Here is a 19,721-nt window from a genome sequence, read left to right as displayed (position 1 = left end):
TCAGACACTTTATTCAGTACCTTGTTGAAGCACCTTTGGCAGTGATTACAGCCTTAACTTTCTTGGATATGACGCTACAAGCTTGGCACACCTGCATTTGGGGAGTTTCTTCATTCTTCTCTGCAGATCCTCTCAAGATCTGTCAGGTTGCTGCACAGCTATTTTCAGGTCTCTCCAGAAATGTTCGATTGGGTTCAAGAAAGGGCTCAGGCTGGTCCATTCACTGGTCTAATGTCCATTTCTCGTGTTTCTTGGCCCAAACAAGTCTATTCTTCTTATTGGTGTCCTTTAGTAGGGGTTTCTTTGCAGCAATTTGACCATGAGTCACGCAGGACTTCATGTGTCTTTTACTTGAACTCTGTGAAGCATTTATTTGGGCTGCAACTTCTGAGGCTGGTAACTCTAATGAACTTTATCCTATGCAGCAGCATAAACTCTGGGTCTTCCTTTCCTGTGGTGTTCCTCATGAGAGACAGTTTCATCATAGTGCTTGATGGTTTTTGTGACTGCACTTGAAGAAACCGACTGACCTTCATGTCTTAAAGTAATGATAGACTGTAATTTCTCTTTGCTTATTTGAGCTGTTTTTGCCATAATATGGACTTTGTCTTTTACCAAATAGGGCTATCGTCCTGTATACCACCCCTACCTTGTCACACAACTGATTGGCTCAAACGCATTAAGAAGGAAAGAAATTCCACAAATTAACTTTTAACAAGGCACACCTGTTAATTGAAACGCATTCCAGGTGAATACCTCATGAAGCTGGTTGAGAGAATGCCAAGAGTGCGCAAAGCTGTCATCAAGGCAAAGGGGGGAAACTTTGAAGAGTCTCAAATATAAAATATATTTTGATTTGTTAAACACTTTTTTGGTTACTACATGATTTCTTCCTTTTTTATGTCTTCATTATTATTTACAATGTAGAACATATAAAAATAAAGAAAAACCTGGAATGAGTAGGTGTGTCCAAACGTTTGACTAGTACTGTATATCAGTGGCCGTCTGTGACGTTGAAGATGAGGGAGGAAGATTAATGGCCTTATTTCTATTACAGCATATTGTATGACTGTCATTCATATTCCATTCACTCAGTTCAATGAAACAATTGAGTTTCTATTGAACAAATTCAGGTATGTTTATCCCCGTTTTGTTCCGTTTGCTTCTGTTTAAGATGTATTTTTTTACAGAATCGGCGGAATGAATACACCCTTGATCATACAAAAACGGTTAACTTTCATAGCCACAAACAAACAGCTTGTTGTATTCCTTCTCACATATATATACACAACCGTTCAAAAGTTTGGGGTCACTTAGAAATGTCCTTGTTTTTGAGGGAAAAGCTATTTTTTTGTCCATGAAAATAACATCAAATTGATCAGAAATAGTGTAGACCCGTGGTTCCTAACCTGGGTTCGATCGTCAGTCTCGGTTTCGGCGGAGGTCAAAACACACATCCAACTCATATGATTCGTGATGACATGCCCCGCTTGGCCATCATTGGCTGCAGGTGATCACGCTTCATCACTTGGCCTATCTGTGCTGCAGGGAATTTGGTGCGCTCAGTGGTCGACTTGTGACTGTCGTGATGGTACGTCTTGTGATTTCTTTCTTAATATTTGAATCCCTTCATACTTACTATGTCGAACAAAAAAAGAAAGTGGTCGGACAAATATGAACAATATGGATTCACATGTATAATGGAACGTAATGGGAGTCAGCGTCCTAACTGCATGATTTGCAATGCCAAGTTGAGCAATTCTAGTTTAGCACCGTCAAAACTAAGAGAACACTTCCTTAAGCTGCATAGAGATGGAAAATACAAGAACACAACGCTCGCTGAATTCAAGGTGAAGAGAGCTTTGTACCCATCAACAAACCGATCCTCGCAGCATCGTACGAAGGTGCTTACCTGATCGCAAAGCAGGGCAAACCACACACCATTGGTGAAACACTCATAAAACCAGCTGTGTTGAAGATGGCGAATATCATGCTGGGAAAAGAGGCTGAAGTTAAGTTATCCCAAATTCCTCTTTCAAAAGACACCATCAGCAACAGAATAGAGGACATGAGCAAAGACATCTTGGCTCAAGTAGTTGCAGATTTCAAGTAGTTGCAAAATTCAGCCTTCAACTCGACGAGACCACAGACGTTTCCAATCTAAGCCAGCTTGCTGTATTCGTGCGCTATGTGAAAGACGACGTGATAAAGGGAGATTTTTTATTTTGTAAGCCTCTTACAACAACATGAGTTGGCAACAAAAACCTTGCCTCCAAAACTGGCAGAAGTATTAAAAATTGTAGTGGAATGCGTGAACTATGTGCGAACTAGTGCTCTGAGGCACCGCATCTTCAGTGAGCTGTGTAAAGAAATGGGCTCTGAATTCGAGGTAATTCTGTACCATTCTAACATTCGGTGGTTATCCTGGGGACAGGTGCTGAATTGCGTGTTTTTGCCGTGCGTGTGGAATTAGCCCTGTTTTTGCAAGAGCACCAGCATTGTCATGCAGATTGCTTCAAACATTCTGAGTTCATTCTCATTTTAGTGTACATGGCTGATATCTTCACAGCTCTCAATCATCTCAATCAAAAGATGCAGAGCGGTGGAGTCAACATCATCGAAGCAGAGGAAAACCTGAAGGCTTTTCAAAAAAAGCTACCGTTATGGATACGATGAACAGAGAACGATAACTTCGCAAACTTTCCCCTGCTGGACGACTGTGTAAGTAAGATCGTAGATGTATCTGGAATCGGAGACATTTCTGTACCCGCGGAACTGAAGCAAGCAATTGCCACACACTTAGATGAGCTTGCAAAGTCTCTCGAAGGATACTTCCCTACAAGAGAGTCATATCCAGCATGGGTGAGACAGCCGTTCACGTTTAGTGTTGAGACAACAGATGTCAATGATGAATACCTCGATGAAATCATTGAAATTCAGCAGAGCCAGGTTCAACAGCAACTCTTCATTTGTCAACAAATGGTAACGTACCCTGTTATTGCTAAGAAAGCTCTGAAGATTTTCATACCGTTTGTTACAACATGTCTTTGCGAGCAATCCTTTTTGAGGATGCTGGACATAAAAGCAAAGAAAAGGAACAGACTTTGTTGCGAAAATGACATGAGTGGCACTTGCCAAGGTGTAGCCACGCATTTCTGAACTGGTCTCTGAAAGGAAACAGCAGAAGTCACACTGATAACTATTCCATGCGAGAAATTTCCAAGAAACTGAAGATCTCGTACAACGCTGTGTACTACTCCCTTCACAGAACAGCACAAACTAGCTAACACAACGTGCCATTGGAACACAGACATGGTTGCTGATAATGGGCCTCTGTATGCCTATGTAGATATTCCATTAAAAATGAAACGTTTCCAGCTACAATAGTCATTTACGACATTAGCATTGTCTACACAGTATTTCTGAACAATTTGATGTTATTTTAATGACCAAAAATGTGCTTTTCTTTCAAAACCAAGGACATTTCTAAGTGACCCCAAACTTTTGAACGCTAGTGTATATACAGTTGAAGTCGAAGTTCACATATATTTTTCAACCACTCTACAAATTTCTTGTTACCAAACTATAGTTTTGGCAAGTTGGTTAGACAAGTAATTTTTCCAACAATTGTTTACAGACAGATTATTTCCCTTAATTCACTGTATCACAATTCCAGTGGGTCAGAAGTTTACATACATTAAGTTGACTGTGCCTTTAAACAACTTGGAAAATTCCAGAAAATGATGTCATGGCTTTAGAAGATTCTGATAGGCTAATTGACATAATTTGAGTCAATTGGTGGTGTACCTGTGGATGTATATCAAGGCCTACCTTCAAACTCAGTGCCTCTTTGCTTGACATTATGGGAAAATCAAAAGAAATCAGCCGATAAATTGTAGACCTTCACAATTTCCAAATGCCTGAAGGTACCTTGTTAATCGGTACAAACAAGAGTGCGCAAGTATAAACACCATGGGACCACGCTGCGATCATACCGCTCAGGAATGAGAAGTGTTCCGTCTTCTAGAGATGAATGTACTTTGTACTTTGTTGCGAAAAGTGCAAATCAATCCCAGAACAACAGCAAAGGACCTTGTGAAGATGCTGGAGGAAACAGGTACAAAGGTATCTATATCCACAGTAAAATGAGTCCTATATCGACATAACCTGAAAGGCTGCTCAGCAAGGAAGAGGCCACTGCTCCAAAACCTCCATAAAAAAGCCAGACTATGGTTTGCAACTGCACAAGGGGACAAAGATCGTACTTTTTGGAGAAATATCCTCTGGTCTGATGAAACAAAAATAGGACTGTTTTTAATGACCATCGTTATGGTTGGAGGAAAAAGAGGGAGGCAAGCCGAAGAACACCATCCCAACCGTAAAGCACGGGGGTGGCAGCATCATGTTGTGGCTGTGCTTTGCTGCAGGAGGGACTGGTGCACTTCACAAAATAGATGGCATGAAGGACAATTATGTGGATATATTGAAGCAACATCTCAAGACATCAGTCAGGAAGTTAAAGTTGAAGCTTGTTCGCAAATGGGTCTTCCAAATGGACAATGACCCCAAGCATACATCCAGGTATGGCAAAATGCCTTAAGGACAACAAAGTCAAGGTATTGGAGTGGCCATCACAAAGCCCTGACCTCAACCCTATAGAAATTTTGTGGGCAGAACTGAAAAAGCATGTGCGAGCAAGGAGGCCTACAAACCTGACTCAGTCACACCAGATCTGTCAGGAGGAATGGGCCAAAATGCACCCAACTTATTGTGGCGAGCTTGTGGAAGGCTCCACAAAACGTTTGACCCAACTTTTCAATTTAAAGGCAATGTTACAAATACTAATTGAGTGTATGTAAACTTGTGACCCACTGGGAATGTGAGGAAGAAATAAAAGCTGAAATAAATCATTCTCTCTACTATTATTCTGACATTTCACATTCTTAAAATAATGTGGTGATCCTAACTGACCGAAGACAGGGAATTTTTACTGGGATTAAATGTCAGGTATTGTGAAAAACTTAGTTTAAGTGTATCTGGCTAAGGTGTATGTAAACTTCCGACTTCAACTGTGTGTATATATATATATATATATATATATATATAATTCTGTTGCATAGCATATGCTAGGCAGTTATGCTCTGACGTCTCTGATTGTGAAACATCAGGTCAGTAATGAATATTTCTTAAATCAGTCATTTCAAGATGATCCTTGTTATGTGTAATGGGAATATCTTTCACTGTTTCATACTTGCCTCATATGACCACAGCACAGCTGTACTAAAGCAACAATGAATCACGCCCCCTTGTGTATTATTGCTTTAATACATCATTTTTAGATGACCCATGTTATGTGTTGTGGGAATTTCCTTTGCTAATCCACTAAACAAGCAACAACAGGTGACATGAGGCCTCTGCTGTAATTTCCTATCAGAGACAACATTTAGTGTATGACTTTAGATGGCAGTATTAGGCAAATGCTGTTATCTAAAAGTCACAAACTACTGTTATCTCATAGATTATGCCTACAGCAAAGGAAATTAACAGGTTATCATCAGTTCAAATAGTTTTTTGATAATGTGTGTTTGTAACATTAGCTAGCATCACTAAGTAAATCTCTTAAGGGGGTGTTTTCTCAGAGAGAGAAATAACTCTGCTTATCTCTCAGGACGATGCGGACGTGGAGTGGAAGTTTGCACGCTCCAAGCTATGGCTGTCGTACTTTGACAACGGCAAGACACTGCCTCCTCCCTTCAGCATCGTTCCCACTCCCAAGTCCTTCTACCACCACATCAGGTGGATAGTCGGCATGCTGCATTGCCGACAAAGGAGTGTGAAGAAGGATCTAGAGCTGGGGTTGGACAGTTCAAAGTCCAGGGTATGGATGCATGTGTGTGTGTGTGTGTGTGTGTGTGTGTGTGTGTGTGTGTGTGTGTGTGTGTGTGTGTGTGTGTGTGTGTGTGTGTGTGTGTGTGTGTGTGTGTGTGTGTGTGTGTGTGTGTGTGTGTGTGTGTGTGTATGTACAGTGCCTTCAAAAAGTATTCATACCCCTTGACTTATTCCATATTTTGTTGTTACAGGCTGAATTCTAAATGGATTCAATATTTTTATATGCTCAACCATCTTCACGCAATAAACCATAATGACAAAGTGAAAACATGTTTATAGACATGTTAGTACATTTATTGAAAATTAAACACAAAAAATATCTAATTGAAACAAGTTTTCACACCCCTGAGTTAATGTTTTGTTGAAGAACTTTTGGCAGCGATTACAGCTGTGAGTCTTTCTGGGAAAGTCTCTTGTGCAACATTTTCCTATTATTCTTTTCTAAATTCTTCAATCTCTGTCAAATTGGTTGTTGATCATTGCTGGACAACCATTTTCAGGTCTTGCTACAGATTTCCAAGCAGATTTAAGTTAAAACTGTAACTCGGCCACTTAGGAACATTCACTGTCTTCTTGGTAAGCAACTCCAGTGTAGATTTGGTCTTAAGTTATTGTCCTGCTGAAAGGTGAATTCATCTCCCAGTGTCTGGTGGAAAGCAGACTGAACCAGTTTTCCTGTAAGATTTTCCTTGTGCTTAGCTCCATTCCGTTTATTTTTCTATCCTGAAAAACCCACTCATCCTTAATGATTACAAGCATACCCATAACATGATGCAACCACCACTATGCATGATAATATGGAGAGTGGTACAGTACTCCGTAATGTGTTGTATTGGATTTGCCCCAAACATAACACTTTGTATTCAGGACAAAAAGTTAATTGCAGTATTACTTTAGTATCTTGGTGCAAGCAGGATGCATGCTTTTCAATATTTGTATTCTGTACAGGCTTCCTTCTTTTCACTCTGTCATTTAGGTTAGTATTGTGGAGTAAGTACAGTGCTGTTGATACATTAAACACTAAAGTCACCATTGGCCTCAGGGTGAAATCCCTGAGCCGTTTCCTTCCTCTCTGGCATCTGAGTTATAGGACAAACGCCTGTGTCTTTGTAGTGACTGGGTGTATTACACCATCCAAAGTGTAATTAATAACCATGCTCAAAGAGATATTCAATGTCTGTTTTTATATATTTTCTTTCTAGCAATAGATGCCCTTTGCGAGACATTGGTAAACCTCCCTGGTCTTTGTGGTTGAATCTGTGTTTGAAATTCACTGCTCGACTGGGGGACCTTACAGAGAATTGCATGTGTGGGGTACAGAGATGAGTTAGTCATTAAAAAATCATGTTAAACACTATTATTGCACACAGAGGGAGTCCATGCAACTTATTATGTGACTTGTTAAGTACATTTTTACTCCTGAACATATTTAAGCTTGCCATAACAAAGGGGTTGAATACTTATTGACTGAAGACACTTCAGCTTTTCATTGTTTTTTTTATATTTTTTATTAATCTACTTTGACAATTTTTTTCTGAGGTCTTGGCTGATTTCTTTTGATTTTCCCATAATGTCAAGCAAAGATGCACTGAGTTTGAAGGTAGGCCTTGAATCCACAGGTATACCTCCAATTGACTCAAATGATGTCAATTAGCCTATCAGAAGCTTCTAAAGCCATGAAATCATTTTCTGGAATTTTAAAAACTGTTTAAAGGCACAGTCAACTTAGTGTATGTAAGATTCTGACCCACTGGAATTGTGATACAGTGAAATAATCTGTCTGTAAACAATTGTTGGAAAAATTACTTTTGTCATGCTCAAAGTAGATGTCCTAACCGACTTGCCAAAACTATAGTTTGTTAACAAGAAATTTGTGGAGTGGTTGAAAAATGAGTATGTAAACTTCCGACTTCAACTGTATATGTATGGAGATGACTGTTCTCTAGAAATTCCCATTTAAGACATGTTTGAACCAATGTAGTTTGATGTCTCTCTCTAATTTGATCCCTTTGAGGACATAATTTATTTAAAACTTGAATCAGTAGGCCCCCATGGCATATATTCTTTCTCTATGTGACCCTCTCTCTTTCTCTGTCTCTCTGTCTCTGTCTCTCTGTCTCTGAGGGTGCGTTAGTAAATTCGCTCTATCTACTCAAATTTCAGAGCACTCTAGCCTTAGTGTGCCAGAGCGCAGAATAATTGATTAATTTACCAACACTCAACACCGGTTGACTATGGCCAGTTTCAGTAAACATTGGAATACAAGCATAATTAAATTGTTGCCATCAGCACAGTTACAGTCATCAACCCTCTATATATATATATATAAGTGTCAGATTGAGGTGTTCTCTTATTTATGTCTGGAAGTAGCTAGCAAGCTAGCCAACATTAGCCAGTTAGCTTGGGTGCTTGACTGCCATTGTGAGGTCAGAGCACTCAAATCAAACCTACTCCTCTGATCTGCTCCAAGTGGGAAAACCAAACGGACTAAAGCCCTGAGCGCACTCTGGCACTCCAGATTGAATTTACGAACACACCCTTACTGTCTCTCTCTGTATCCCTCTTTCTCTCTCGTTTTCCCTTTACATTAACAACATTTGACCACATTGATTTCTTCTCTGAGGCATATTTCACATGGCAATCTGACAAGGGGAAAGGAAATGTTACGGCATTCTTATCTCAATAGGCAAGCCACAAGGAAGACTCGTTGCAGTTGGTCTAAATATTGTCTTTAACAGAAACCTGCATAGTAACATAGACCCCTTTCCATTACACGAAGCCAATCGCCATCTGCGACCATTCAACATAGCTTAGATTTACGCTTTTATAACTTTTTGGGGGATCTCATACGTTTACAGTGATGTTTTGAACATTTACAGTGATTGCTTCAACAGTCGCTAAGATTATATTTAGTTGTGAACTTTGCAAAATAGCTATTTTGGATGCAGCAGTTGTCAGCTAGAATGCGAACGCTAATTGACATACAGTTGGCTGTAGCAAAAGCTAGCCAAAGAGCCATTTTATCTTAGTTGAAGTTGGAAGTGTTTTTTAAAAAGTATAATGCAGTTGACTTGCGATGATGACACAAACATTATATTAAGCAGGACATTCATACGAGCGTTAAAATCCAATTGTAATCCAAAAGTAGTGTAAAATGCACTTGGAAGCAACATGTAAATAGAGGCTTTTTGCTGGCGTGCTATAAGAACTCCCCCATGTTCTGCCACCAACTTGCCCGCATCGCGCTCATGGGGCAATGTTTGTAAACACAGAAAGGGGTCTATAGTGTGTTATGTTGTTTTTGATTTTAAAACATGCAAATATGGGGTACATTGAATTCCAGTGCTTTATTGTCAGACACCCGCAATTTATTTATAATATTTTTTTTGGGGGGGAGGGGCTAGAAACAAAATGGGTTGAAACCGCTTCTGTTACCCTGAACCCAAGGTATTTCTTCCATTATCTACCTATTGATCGGTTGGGTGGGGGGCTAAGAATGTCAGGTATACCCCCTGTTAGCCTGTAGGGAATCAAAGAGTGGCTGGGTAGTGGGAAGAAGACATGACTGATGACTAATAAAGCTCTCTGTGCACTTGAGGCCAGATGGCCTCTGGTCATATATATTTATTTTTTAACCACACTATCGAACTATACTTGGTAAGTGAAGCCTCTCCAAGCTCCTTAGCCATAAGACACTGACAGCTAATGCACGGCCTTCATCAGAGCAGTGACAGTGACAGTTGAGACCCTGGTATTTTTACAATGTTTCAGGAATGATGCAAAACAATGTGGTATTCATTTGTTGATCCCCCAAAATGTATGCGTGCGTGTGTGCTGGCGAGTGTTAAAACCAGGGGTTGGAACCAAAATGATTTTCAAATCATTTTGTTCTGAACAGAACAACTATTTATTTAGCTTCATACCACGGTTCCTACCAGCAAAACAAGGTTCTGAACTGGTTTGAACCAGTTCATATGGTTCCTTTCTGTTTATTTTTTAACCTGTGAAATCAACCGTTTTTAACATTTAGCTCATTACATGACTTCACCAATCAGTGTGGAGAGAGCAGGCAAACTAGTTATTTACATGTGTGTAGCCTATGGCGCAAGATGCTACTGAATTTGTGTAGGTGGGGAGAGAGCAAGAGAGATATTTTGTGGGTGGGGAGAGAGCGAGAGAGTTGAGGAGGAGGCTTGAAGCGCTGGGCATCTTGTTATGACATGCATTATCTAAATTAGGTCCACAGAATTATACCAAGGAGGAGCGGCTTTTATGGAGGAGCTTTGAATGTCCTTTGAGCTAGCTAGCTGACACGCTTGAGCTAGCTAGCTAACAGGCTCGTGATTGCAGAGCGGCACCAGAATTAAAAACACATCTTAAATTTTGTAGTTACTAAATCCAACGTGAAACGTAATAACTAGGCCTATAGTATCCTTAACTAGCATTGAAAATGTTGATCCATTCTTCTCAAGCCAATTACAAATGTCTCTCCCTATCTTCTGAATCAAGCTTGGAATGTCAGTAAAGGAGTCTATGTTTAGGGTGGGGGAGGATCGCAGGTAACTTAAACATGCACACTCACAGGAAAAGATTTTCAGCTTGCAGGCAGACACTGGAATACAATTCTGAGTGACAGAGTAGGGCTTTGTTGCGTTTTGTTGTGGGACTAGAAAATAAATGCCTGGAATGTAAAATAATTATATATATTTTTTATTTTTTATTTTTTTTATTTCACCTTTATTTAACCAGGTAGGCTAGTTGAGAACAGGTTCTCATTTGCAACTGCGACCTGGCCAAGATAAAGCATAGCAGTGTGAACAGACAACACAGAGTTACACATGGAGTAAACAATTAACAAGTCAATAACACAGAGAAAAAAGGGGAGTCTATATACAATGTGTGCAAAAGGCATGAGGAGGTAGGCGAATAATTACAATATTGCAGATTAACACTGGAGTGATAAATGATCAGATGATCATGTACAGGTAGAGATATTGGTGTGCAAAAGAGCAGAAAAGTAAATAAATAAAAACTGTGGGGATGAGGTAGGTGAAAATGGGTGTGCTATTTACCAATAGATTATGTACAGCTGCAGCGATCGGTTAGCTGCTCAGCTAGCTGATGTTTGAAGTTGGTGAGGGAGATAAAAGTCTCCAACTTCAGCGATTTTTGCAATTCGTTCCAGTCACAGACAGCAGAGTACTGGAACGAAAGGCGGCCGAATGAGGTGTTGGCTTTAGGGATGATCAATGAGATACACCTGCTGGAGCGCGTGCTACGGATGGGTGTTGCCATCGTGACCAGTGACCTGAGATAAGGCGGAGCTTTGCCTAGCATGGCCTTGTAGATGACCTGGAGCCAGTGGGTCTGGCGACGAATATGTAGCGAGGGCCAGCCGACTAGAGCATACAAGTCGCAGTGGTGGGTGGTATAAGGTGCTTTAGTGACAAAACGGATGGCACTGTGATAAACTGCATCCAGTTTGCTGAGAAGAGTGTTGGAAGCAATTTTGTAGATGACGTCGCCGAAGTCGAGGATCGGTAGGATAGTCAGTTTTACTAGGGTAAGCTTGGCAGCGTGAGTGAAGGAGGCTTTGTTGCGGAATAGAAAGCCGATTCATGATTTGATTTTCGATTGGAGATGTTTGATATGGGTCTGGAAGGAGAGTTTGCAGTCTAGCCAGACACCTAGGTACTTATAGGTGTCCACATATTCAAGGTCGGAACCATCCAGTGTGGTGATGCTAGTCGGGCATGCGGGTGCAGGCAGCGATCGGTTGAAAAGCATGCATTTGGTTTTACTAGCGTTTAAGAGCAGTTGGAGGCCATGGAAGGAATGTTGTATGGCATTGAAGCTCGATTGGAGGTTAGATAGCACAGTGTCCAATGACGGGCCGAAAGTGTATACAATGGTGTCGTCTGCGTAGAGGTGGATCAGGGAATCGCCCGTAGCAAGAGCAACATCATTGATATATACAGAGAAAAGAGTCGGCCCGAGAATTGAACCCTGTGGCACCCCCATAGAGACTGCCAGAGGACCGGACAACATGCCCTCCGATTTGACACACTGAACTCTGTCTGCAAAGTAATTGGTGAACCAGGCAAGGCAGTCATCCGAAAAACCGAGGCTACTGAGTCTGCCGATAAGAATATGGTGATTGACAGAGTCGAAACCCTTGGCAAGGTCGATGAAGACGACTGCACAGTACTGTCTTTTATCGATGGCGGTTATGATGACGTTTAGTACCTTGACTGTGGCTGAGGTGCACCCGTGACCGGCTCGGAAACCAGATTGCATAGCGGAGAAGGTATGGTGGGATTCGAGATGGTCAGTGACCTGTTTGTTGACTTGGCTTTCGAAGACCTTAGATAGGCAGGGCAGGATGGATATAGGTCTGTAACAGTTTGGGTCCAGGGTGTCTCCCCCTTTGAAGAGGGGGATGACTGCGGCAGCTTTCCAATCCTTGGGGATCTCAGACGATATGAAAGAGAGGTTGAACAGGCTGGTAATAGGGGTTGCGACAATGACGGCGGATAGTTTCAGAAATAGAGGGTCCAGATTGTCAAGCCCAGCTGATTTATACGGGTCCAGGTTTTGCAGCTCTTTCAGAACCTCTGCTATCTGGATTTGGGTAAAGGAGAACCTGGAGAGGCTTGGGCGAGGAGCTGCGGGGGGGCCGGAGCTGTTGGCCGAGGTAGGAGTAGCCAGGCGGAAGGCATGGCCAGCCGTTGAGAAATGCTTGTTGAAGTTTTCGATAATCATGGATTTGTCGGTGGTGACCGTGTTCCCTAGCCTCAGTGCAGTGGGCAGCTGGGAGGAGGTGCTCTTGTTCGCCATGGACTTCACAGTGTCCCAGAACTTTTTGGAGTTGGAGCTACAGGATGCAAACTTCTGCCTGAAGAAGCTGGCCTTAGCTTTCCTGACTGACTGCATGTATTGGTTCCTGACTTCCCTGAACAGTTGCATATCGCGGGGACTGTTCGATGCTATTGCAGTCCGCCACAGGATGTTTTTGTGCTGGTCGAGGGCAGTCAGGTCTGGAGTGAACCAAGGGCTGTATCTGTTCTTAGTTCTGCATTTTTTGAACGGAGCATGCTTATCTAAAATGGTGAGGAAGTTACTCTTAAAGAATGACCAGGCATCCTCAACTGACGGGATGAGGTCAATGTCCTTCCAGGATACCCGGGCCAGGTCGATTAGAAAGGCCTGCTCACAGAAATGTTTTAGGGAGCGTTTGACAGTGATGAGGGGTGGTCGTTTGACTGCGGCACCGTAGCGGATACAGGCAATGAGGCAGTGGTCGCTGAGATCCTGGTTGAAGACAGCGGAGGTGTATTTGGAGGGCCAGTTGGTCAGGATGACGTCTATGAGGGTGCCCTTGCTTACAGAGTTAGGGTTGTACCTGGTGGGTTCCTTTATGGTTTGTGTGAGATTGAGGGCATCTAGCTTAGATTGTAGGACTGCCGGGGTGTTAAGCATATCCCAGTTTAGGTCACCTAACAGAACAAACTCTGAAGCTAGATGGGGGGCAATCAATTCACAAATGGTGTCCAGGGCACAGCTGGGAGCTGAGGGGGGTCGGTAGCAGGCGGCAATAGTGAGAGACTTATTTCTGGAGAGAGTAATTTTCAGAATTAGTAGTTCGAACTGTTTGGGTATGGACCTGGAAAGTATGACATTACTTTGCAGGCTATCTCTGCAGTAGACTGCAACTCCTCCCCCTTTAGCAGTTCTATCTTGACGGAAGATGTTATAGTTGGGTATGGAAATCTCTGAATTTTTGGTGGCCTTCCTGAGCCAGGATTCAAACACGGCAAGGACATCAGGGTTAGCAGAGTGTGCTAAAGCAGTGAGTAAAACAAACTTAGGGAGGAGGCTTCTGATGTTGACATGCATGAAACCAAGGCTTTTTCGATCACAGAAGTCAACAAATGAGGGTGCCTGAGGACATGCAGGGCCTGGGTTTACCTCCACATCACCCGCGGAACAGAGAAGGAGTAGTATGAGGGTGCGGCTAAGGGCTATCAAAACTGGTCGCCTAGAGCGTTGGGGACAGAGAATAAGAGGAGCAGGTTTCTGGGCATGGTAGAATATATTCAGGGCATAATGCGCAGACAGGGGTATGGTGGGGTGCGGGTATGGCGGAGGTAAGCCCAGGCACTGGGTGATGATGAGAGAGGTTTTATCTCTGGACATGCTGGTTGTAATGGGTGAGGTCACCGCATATGTGGGAGGTGGGACAAAGGAGGTATCAGGGGTATGAGGAGTGGGACTAGGGGCTCCATAGTGAACTAAAACAATGATAACTAACCTGAGCAACAGTATACAAGGCACATTTGAGAGAGACATACAGCGAGGCATACAGTAATCACAGGTGTTGAATTGGGAAAGCCTTCTAAAACAGTGGGTGAGACAACAGCTAATCAGCTAGCATAACAACAGCAGGTAAAATGGCATTGACTAGGCAACGGGGCCGACAGATAAAACAAACAAGCAGAATGGAGTACCGTGATTAATGGACAGTCCAGCGTGCATCAGCTATGTAGCCAAGTGATCAGAGTCCAGGGGGCAGCGGTGGATGGGGCAGGGGGGCTGAACTGGCGAGTGTTATCCAGGTTAAAAAAAGAACAATGACTAAGTAGCTTGTAGCTAGCTAGCTGGTTAGCTTCTGGAGGTTCTTGAGTGTGTTCTAAAAATAAAGATAATAGCGATTCCGTATCACATTGGGTGAGGCAGGTTTCCGGAAGGTATAAACACATTTTTTTTAAATCGGGAAGAGATAGAAAGTACATATGGGCCACTGCGTTTTTGGGACGTGGCGATGCAGACGGTTAGCAGACCTGTGCTAACAAGCTAACAGATTAGCAGGCCGGGGTAAACAAGGTAGTAGTTAGCGGACCTGGGCTAAACAAGCTAAACAAGCTAGCAGTTAGCATGCCGAATTAGCAAGCAAGGAGATAGCGAGGACTAGAGAGTTAGCCTTTGGAGGACGTTGCGATGGGGTGAGTCTGTTTATTCCTCTTCATGCAGTGATATCGATAGACCGGTTGTAGGTCCAGGTATTGTAGCCCAGGAGTATGCTAGGAGCTCTGGCCGGGCTAGCTTCAAGCTACGTGGGTGGAAACGCTAGCCAGGAGTAATCAACCAGGGTTGCTGTTTAGCTCGATAGCTAGTTGTGAAGATCCAGCTGAAGAATGTTCCGTTTGTGGTGGGAATCCGGGGGTAAAAATTAAATAAAAAAATTAAAAATTAAATAGGTCCGTTATGCTCTGGTTAGCGTTGCGTTGTTCGAACTGGCGAGAGCTTTCCGAGCTAAAGGTTAGCTGATGACCAGTTAGCTGAAGACCGCTAGCATAGCTGGCTAGCTTCAGTTGAAGGGTTCCGGTTTCGAAGTAAATATAAATGCTTTAGGAAAAGTAGCTACATTGGCGGGTTGCAGAAGAGTATTTGGAAGCTTAGGTTTAGCAAAATGTTTTTAAATATATGCGAAGAAAAAAATATCTAAAATATCTAAAACGAAAAAGAGACGATATTTACAGAGAGACGATACGACAGGACGATTTACTGCTACGCCATCTTGGATTCATCGATGAAAGGTTTAACCAGTTCCCATGACTTTTAAATAACGTTCTGTTCCAGAACATTATGGAGCACTTTCGTTCCAGGTTCCATTTCTGTTCCTTGAAAGATTGAGTTATTTTTTGGTTCTGATCCGGTTCCAACCTCTGGTTAAGACTCTCATTGATAATTTGTCCTTATTTTTATAATGGTTAATTGAGTATCCAGATAAAATATCCAAATGTACTTTTGTTTGTGCCTGTCTATTTTTGCAGCTCAATCTCTTCACCCAGTCCAACCTACGCATTGCAGAGTCCCACAGCATTCTGAACCAACCCACCTGCTATCAGGTAAGCGGACCTCTCCGTCAGTCTAAATATAATGTTTATCAAAATGTCACATTTAAAGACTGACTGCCCATAAAAAAACAACTTCTCATTTTGAAAATGGCCTATGTGGCATCAATATGAGTCAGAAACATGTATTCTTGTGTCAAAAATGACTACAAAGTATAAATAGGATAATTTTGGTCATAAAGCCAGTCTGGTCATAATCTGAGATTTGGGAGATGATAGGTATGTCACGATGAAGGGTACCATGACAGTTTTCCTTGGGTTGATTTAAATCCTGCCCACAGCAGCCAAGTAATCATTTACAATTTAGCAGACGCTCTTATCCAGAGAGACTTACAGAAGTGAGAAGCGGATCCTGTGTTCTGCCTTTCACCCAGGACAACGGAATTTATCCCAGCCAGCGACCCAAAAAAACGACTTCGTAAAAGAGGGAAACGAAGCGGTCTTCTGGTCAGACTCCGGAGACGGGCACATCGCGCACCACTCCCTAGCATACATCTCGCCGATGTCCAGTCTCTTGACAACAAGGTTGATGAAATCCGAGCAAGGGTAGCATTCCAGAGGGACATCAGAGACTGTAACGTTCTTTGCTTCACGGAAACATGGCTCACTGGAGAGACGCTATCGGAGTCGGTGCAGCCAGCTGGTTTCTCCACGCATCGCGCCGAGAGAAACAAACATCTTTCTGGTAAGAAGAGGGGCGGGGGCGTATGCTTTATGGTTAACGAGATGTGGTGTGGTCACAACAACATACAGGAACTCAAGTCCTTCTGTTCACCTGATTTAGAATTCCTCACAATCAAATGTCGACCGCATTATCTACCAAGGGAATTCTCTTCGATTATAATCACAGCCGTATATATTCCCCCCCAAGCAGACACATCGATAGCTCTGAACTAACTTTATTTGACTCTTTGCAAACTGGAATCCGCATATCCTGAGGCTGCATTCATTGTAGCTGGGGATTCTAACAAGGCTAATCTGAAAACAAGACTCCCTAAATTGTATCAGCATATCGATTGCGTAACCAGAGCTGGCAAAACCTTGGATCATTGCTATTCTAACTTCCGCGACGCATATAAGGCCCTCCCCCGCTCTCCTTTCGGAAAAGCTGACCACGACTCCATTTTGTTGCTCCCTGCCTACAGACAGAAACTAAAACAAGAAGCTCCCGCGCTGAGTTCTGTTCAACGCTGGTCCGACCAATCTGATTCCACACTTCAAGAAAGCTTCCATCACGTGGACTGGGATATGTTTCGTATTGCATCAAACAACAACATTGACGAATACGCTGATTCGGTGAGCGAGTTCATTAGAACGTGCGTTGAAGATGCGTTCCCATAGCAACGATTGAAACATTCCCAAACCAGAAACCGTGGATTGATGGCAGCATTCGCGTGAAACTGAAAGCGCGAACCACTGCTTTTAATCAGGGCAAGGTGACCGGAAACATGACCGAATACAAACAGTGTAGCTAATCCCTCCGCAAGGAAATCAAACGAGCTAAGCGTCAATATAGAGACAAAGTAGAATCGCAATTCAACGGCTCAGACACAAGAGGTATGTGGCAGGGTCCACAGTCAATCACGGATTACAAAAAGAAAACCAGCCCAGTCATGCGGACTCTCCTTCACTGCAGCCGAGGTGAGTAAAACATTTAAACGTGTTAACCCTCGCAAGGCTGCAGGCCCAGACGGCATCCCCAGCCGCGCCCTCAGAGCATGCGCAGACCAGCTGGCTGGTGTGTTTACGGACATATTCAATCAATCCCGACCCCGTCCTGTGCAACTGGATACTGGACTTCCTGACGGGCCGCCCCCAGGTGGTGAGGGTAGGTAACAACATCTCCACCCCGCTGATCCTCAACACTGGGGCCTCACAAGGGTGCGTTCTGAGCCCTCTCCTGTACTCCCTGTTCACCCACGACTGCGTGGCCACGCACGCCTCCAACTCAATCATCAAGTTTGCGGACGACACAACAGTGGTAGGCTTGATTACCAACAACGACGAGACGGCCTACAGGGAGGAGGTGAGGGCCCTCGGAGTGTGGTGTCAGGAAAATAACCTCACACTCAATGTCAACAAAACCAAGGAGATGATTGTGGACTTCAGGAAACAGCAGAGGGAACACCTCCCTATCCACATCGATGGAACAGTAGTGGAGAGGGCAGTAAGTTTTAAGGTCCTCGGCATACACATCACAGACAAACTGAATTGGTCCACCCACACAGACAGCATCGTGAAGAAGGCGCAGCAGCGCCTCTTCAACCTCAGGAGGCTGAAGAAATTCGGCTTGTCACCAAAAGCACTCACAAACTTCTACAGATGCACAATCGAGAGCATCCTGTCGGGCTGTATCACCGCCTGGTACGGAAACTGCTCCGCCCATAACCGTAAGGCTCTCGAGAGGGTAGTGAGGTCTGCACAATGCATCACCGGGGGCAAACTACCTGCCCTCCAGGACACCTACACCACCCGATGTCACAGGAAGGCCATAAAGATCATCAAGGACAACAACCACCCGAGCCACTGCCTGTTCACCCCGCTATCATCCAGAAGGCGAGGTCAGTACAGGTGCATCAAAGCTGGGACCGAGAGACTGCTTCTATCTCAAGGCCATCAGACTGTTAAACAGCCAACACTAACATTGAGTGGCTGCTGCCAACACACTGACTCAACTCCAGCCACTTTAATAATGGGAATTGATGTAAAATATATCACTAGCCACTTTAAACAATGCTACTTAATATAATGTTTACACACCCTACATTATTCATCTCATATGTCTATGAATATACTGTACTCTATATCATCTACTGCATCTTTATGTAATACATGTATCACTAGCCACTTTGAACTATGCCACTTTGTTTACATATTCATCTCATATGTATATATATATATATAGTTCTCTCACGTCACCCCGCTCCTCCGCTCTCTCCACTGGCTTCCAGTTGAAGCTCGCATCCGCTACAAGACCATGGTGCTTGCCTACGGAGCTGTGAGGGGAACGGCACCTCAGTACCTCCAGGCTCTGATCAGGCCCTACACCCAAACAAGGGCACTGCGTTCATCCACCTCTGGCCTGCTCGCCTCCCTACCACTGAGGAAGTACAGTTCCCGCTCAGCCCAGTCAAAACTGTTCGCTGCTCTGGCTCCCCAATGGTGGAACACACCCCCTCACGACGCCAGGACAGCGGAGTCAATCACCACCTTCCGGAGACACCTGAAACCCCACCTCTTTAAGGAATACCTAGGATAGGATAAAGTAATCCTTCTCACCCCCCCCACCTTAAAAGATTTAGATGCACTATTGTAAAGTGGCTGTTCCACTGGATGTCATAAGGTGAATGCACCAATTTGTAAGTCGCTCTGGATAAGAGCGTCTGCTAAATGACTTAAATGTAAATGTAAATGTATATACTGTACTCGATACCATCTACTGCATCTTGCCTATGCCGCTCTGTACCATCACTCATTCATATATCTTTATGTACATATTCTTTATCCCTTGTGTATAAGGTAGCAGTTTTGGAATTGTTAGTTAGATTACACGTTGGTTATTACTGCATTGTCGGAACTAGAAGCACAAGCATTTTGCTACACTCGCATTAACATCTGCTAACCATGTGTATGTGACAAATAAAATTTGATTTGATTTGACATTTTCATACTGGTCCCCTGTGGGAATCGAGCTCACAATCCTGGCATTTCAAGCGCCATGCTCTACCGACTGAGCCACGCGGGATATCATCAATTTGGAGCACAGCTGCACGGTACCTGATCATAATGCCCATGGTCAATTTTGTTTGACATTCAATATCCCAATGGGGCTAGTTAGGGACCATCAGTAAATGACCTCAATGTATATGGGACGAATATTTAAGAAAGGTCAATAGCTCCAAATTTCAATGACTTAAA

At 43.3% G+C, this 19,721-nt stretch overlaps 1 protein-coding gene across 1 annotated transcript in view; it reads left to right on the top strand.

Moving 5' to 3' along the window:
- Positions 1 to 19,721, top strand: part of LOC118363616 (short transient receptor potential channel 3-like) — a 93,400-nt gene that overhangs the window by 70,285 nt on the left and 3,394 nt on the right. Inside the window, exons 10-11 of the mRNA XM_035744673.2 lie at positions 5,669 to 5,878; positions 15,723 to 15,797. Coding sequence (XP_035600566.2) covers positions 5,669 to 5,878; positions 15,723 to 15,797 — 285 coding nt within the window. The remainder of the gene's footprint in view (positions 1 to 5,668; positions 5,879 to 15,722; positions 15,798 to 19,721) is intronic.

This window comes from Oncorhynchus keta, chromosome 30 (assembly GCF_023373465.1).
Source record: "Oncorhynchus keta strain PuntledgeMale-10-30-2019 chromosome 30, Oket_V2, whole genome shotgun sequence".
NCBI lineage: Eukaryota > Metazoa > Chordata > Actinopteri > Salmoniformes > Salmonidae > Oncorhynchus > Oncorhynchus keta.
This window is presented reverse-complemented; position numbering and strand designations above follow the sequence as displayed.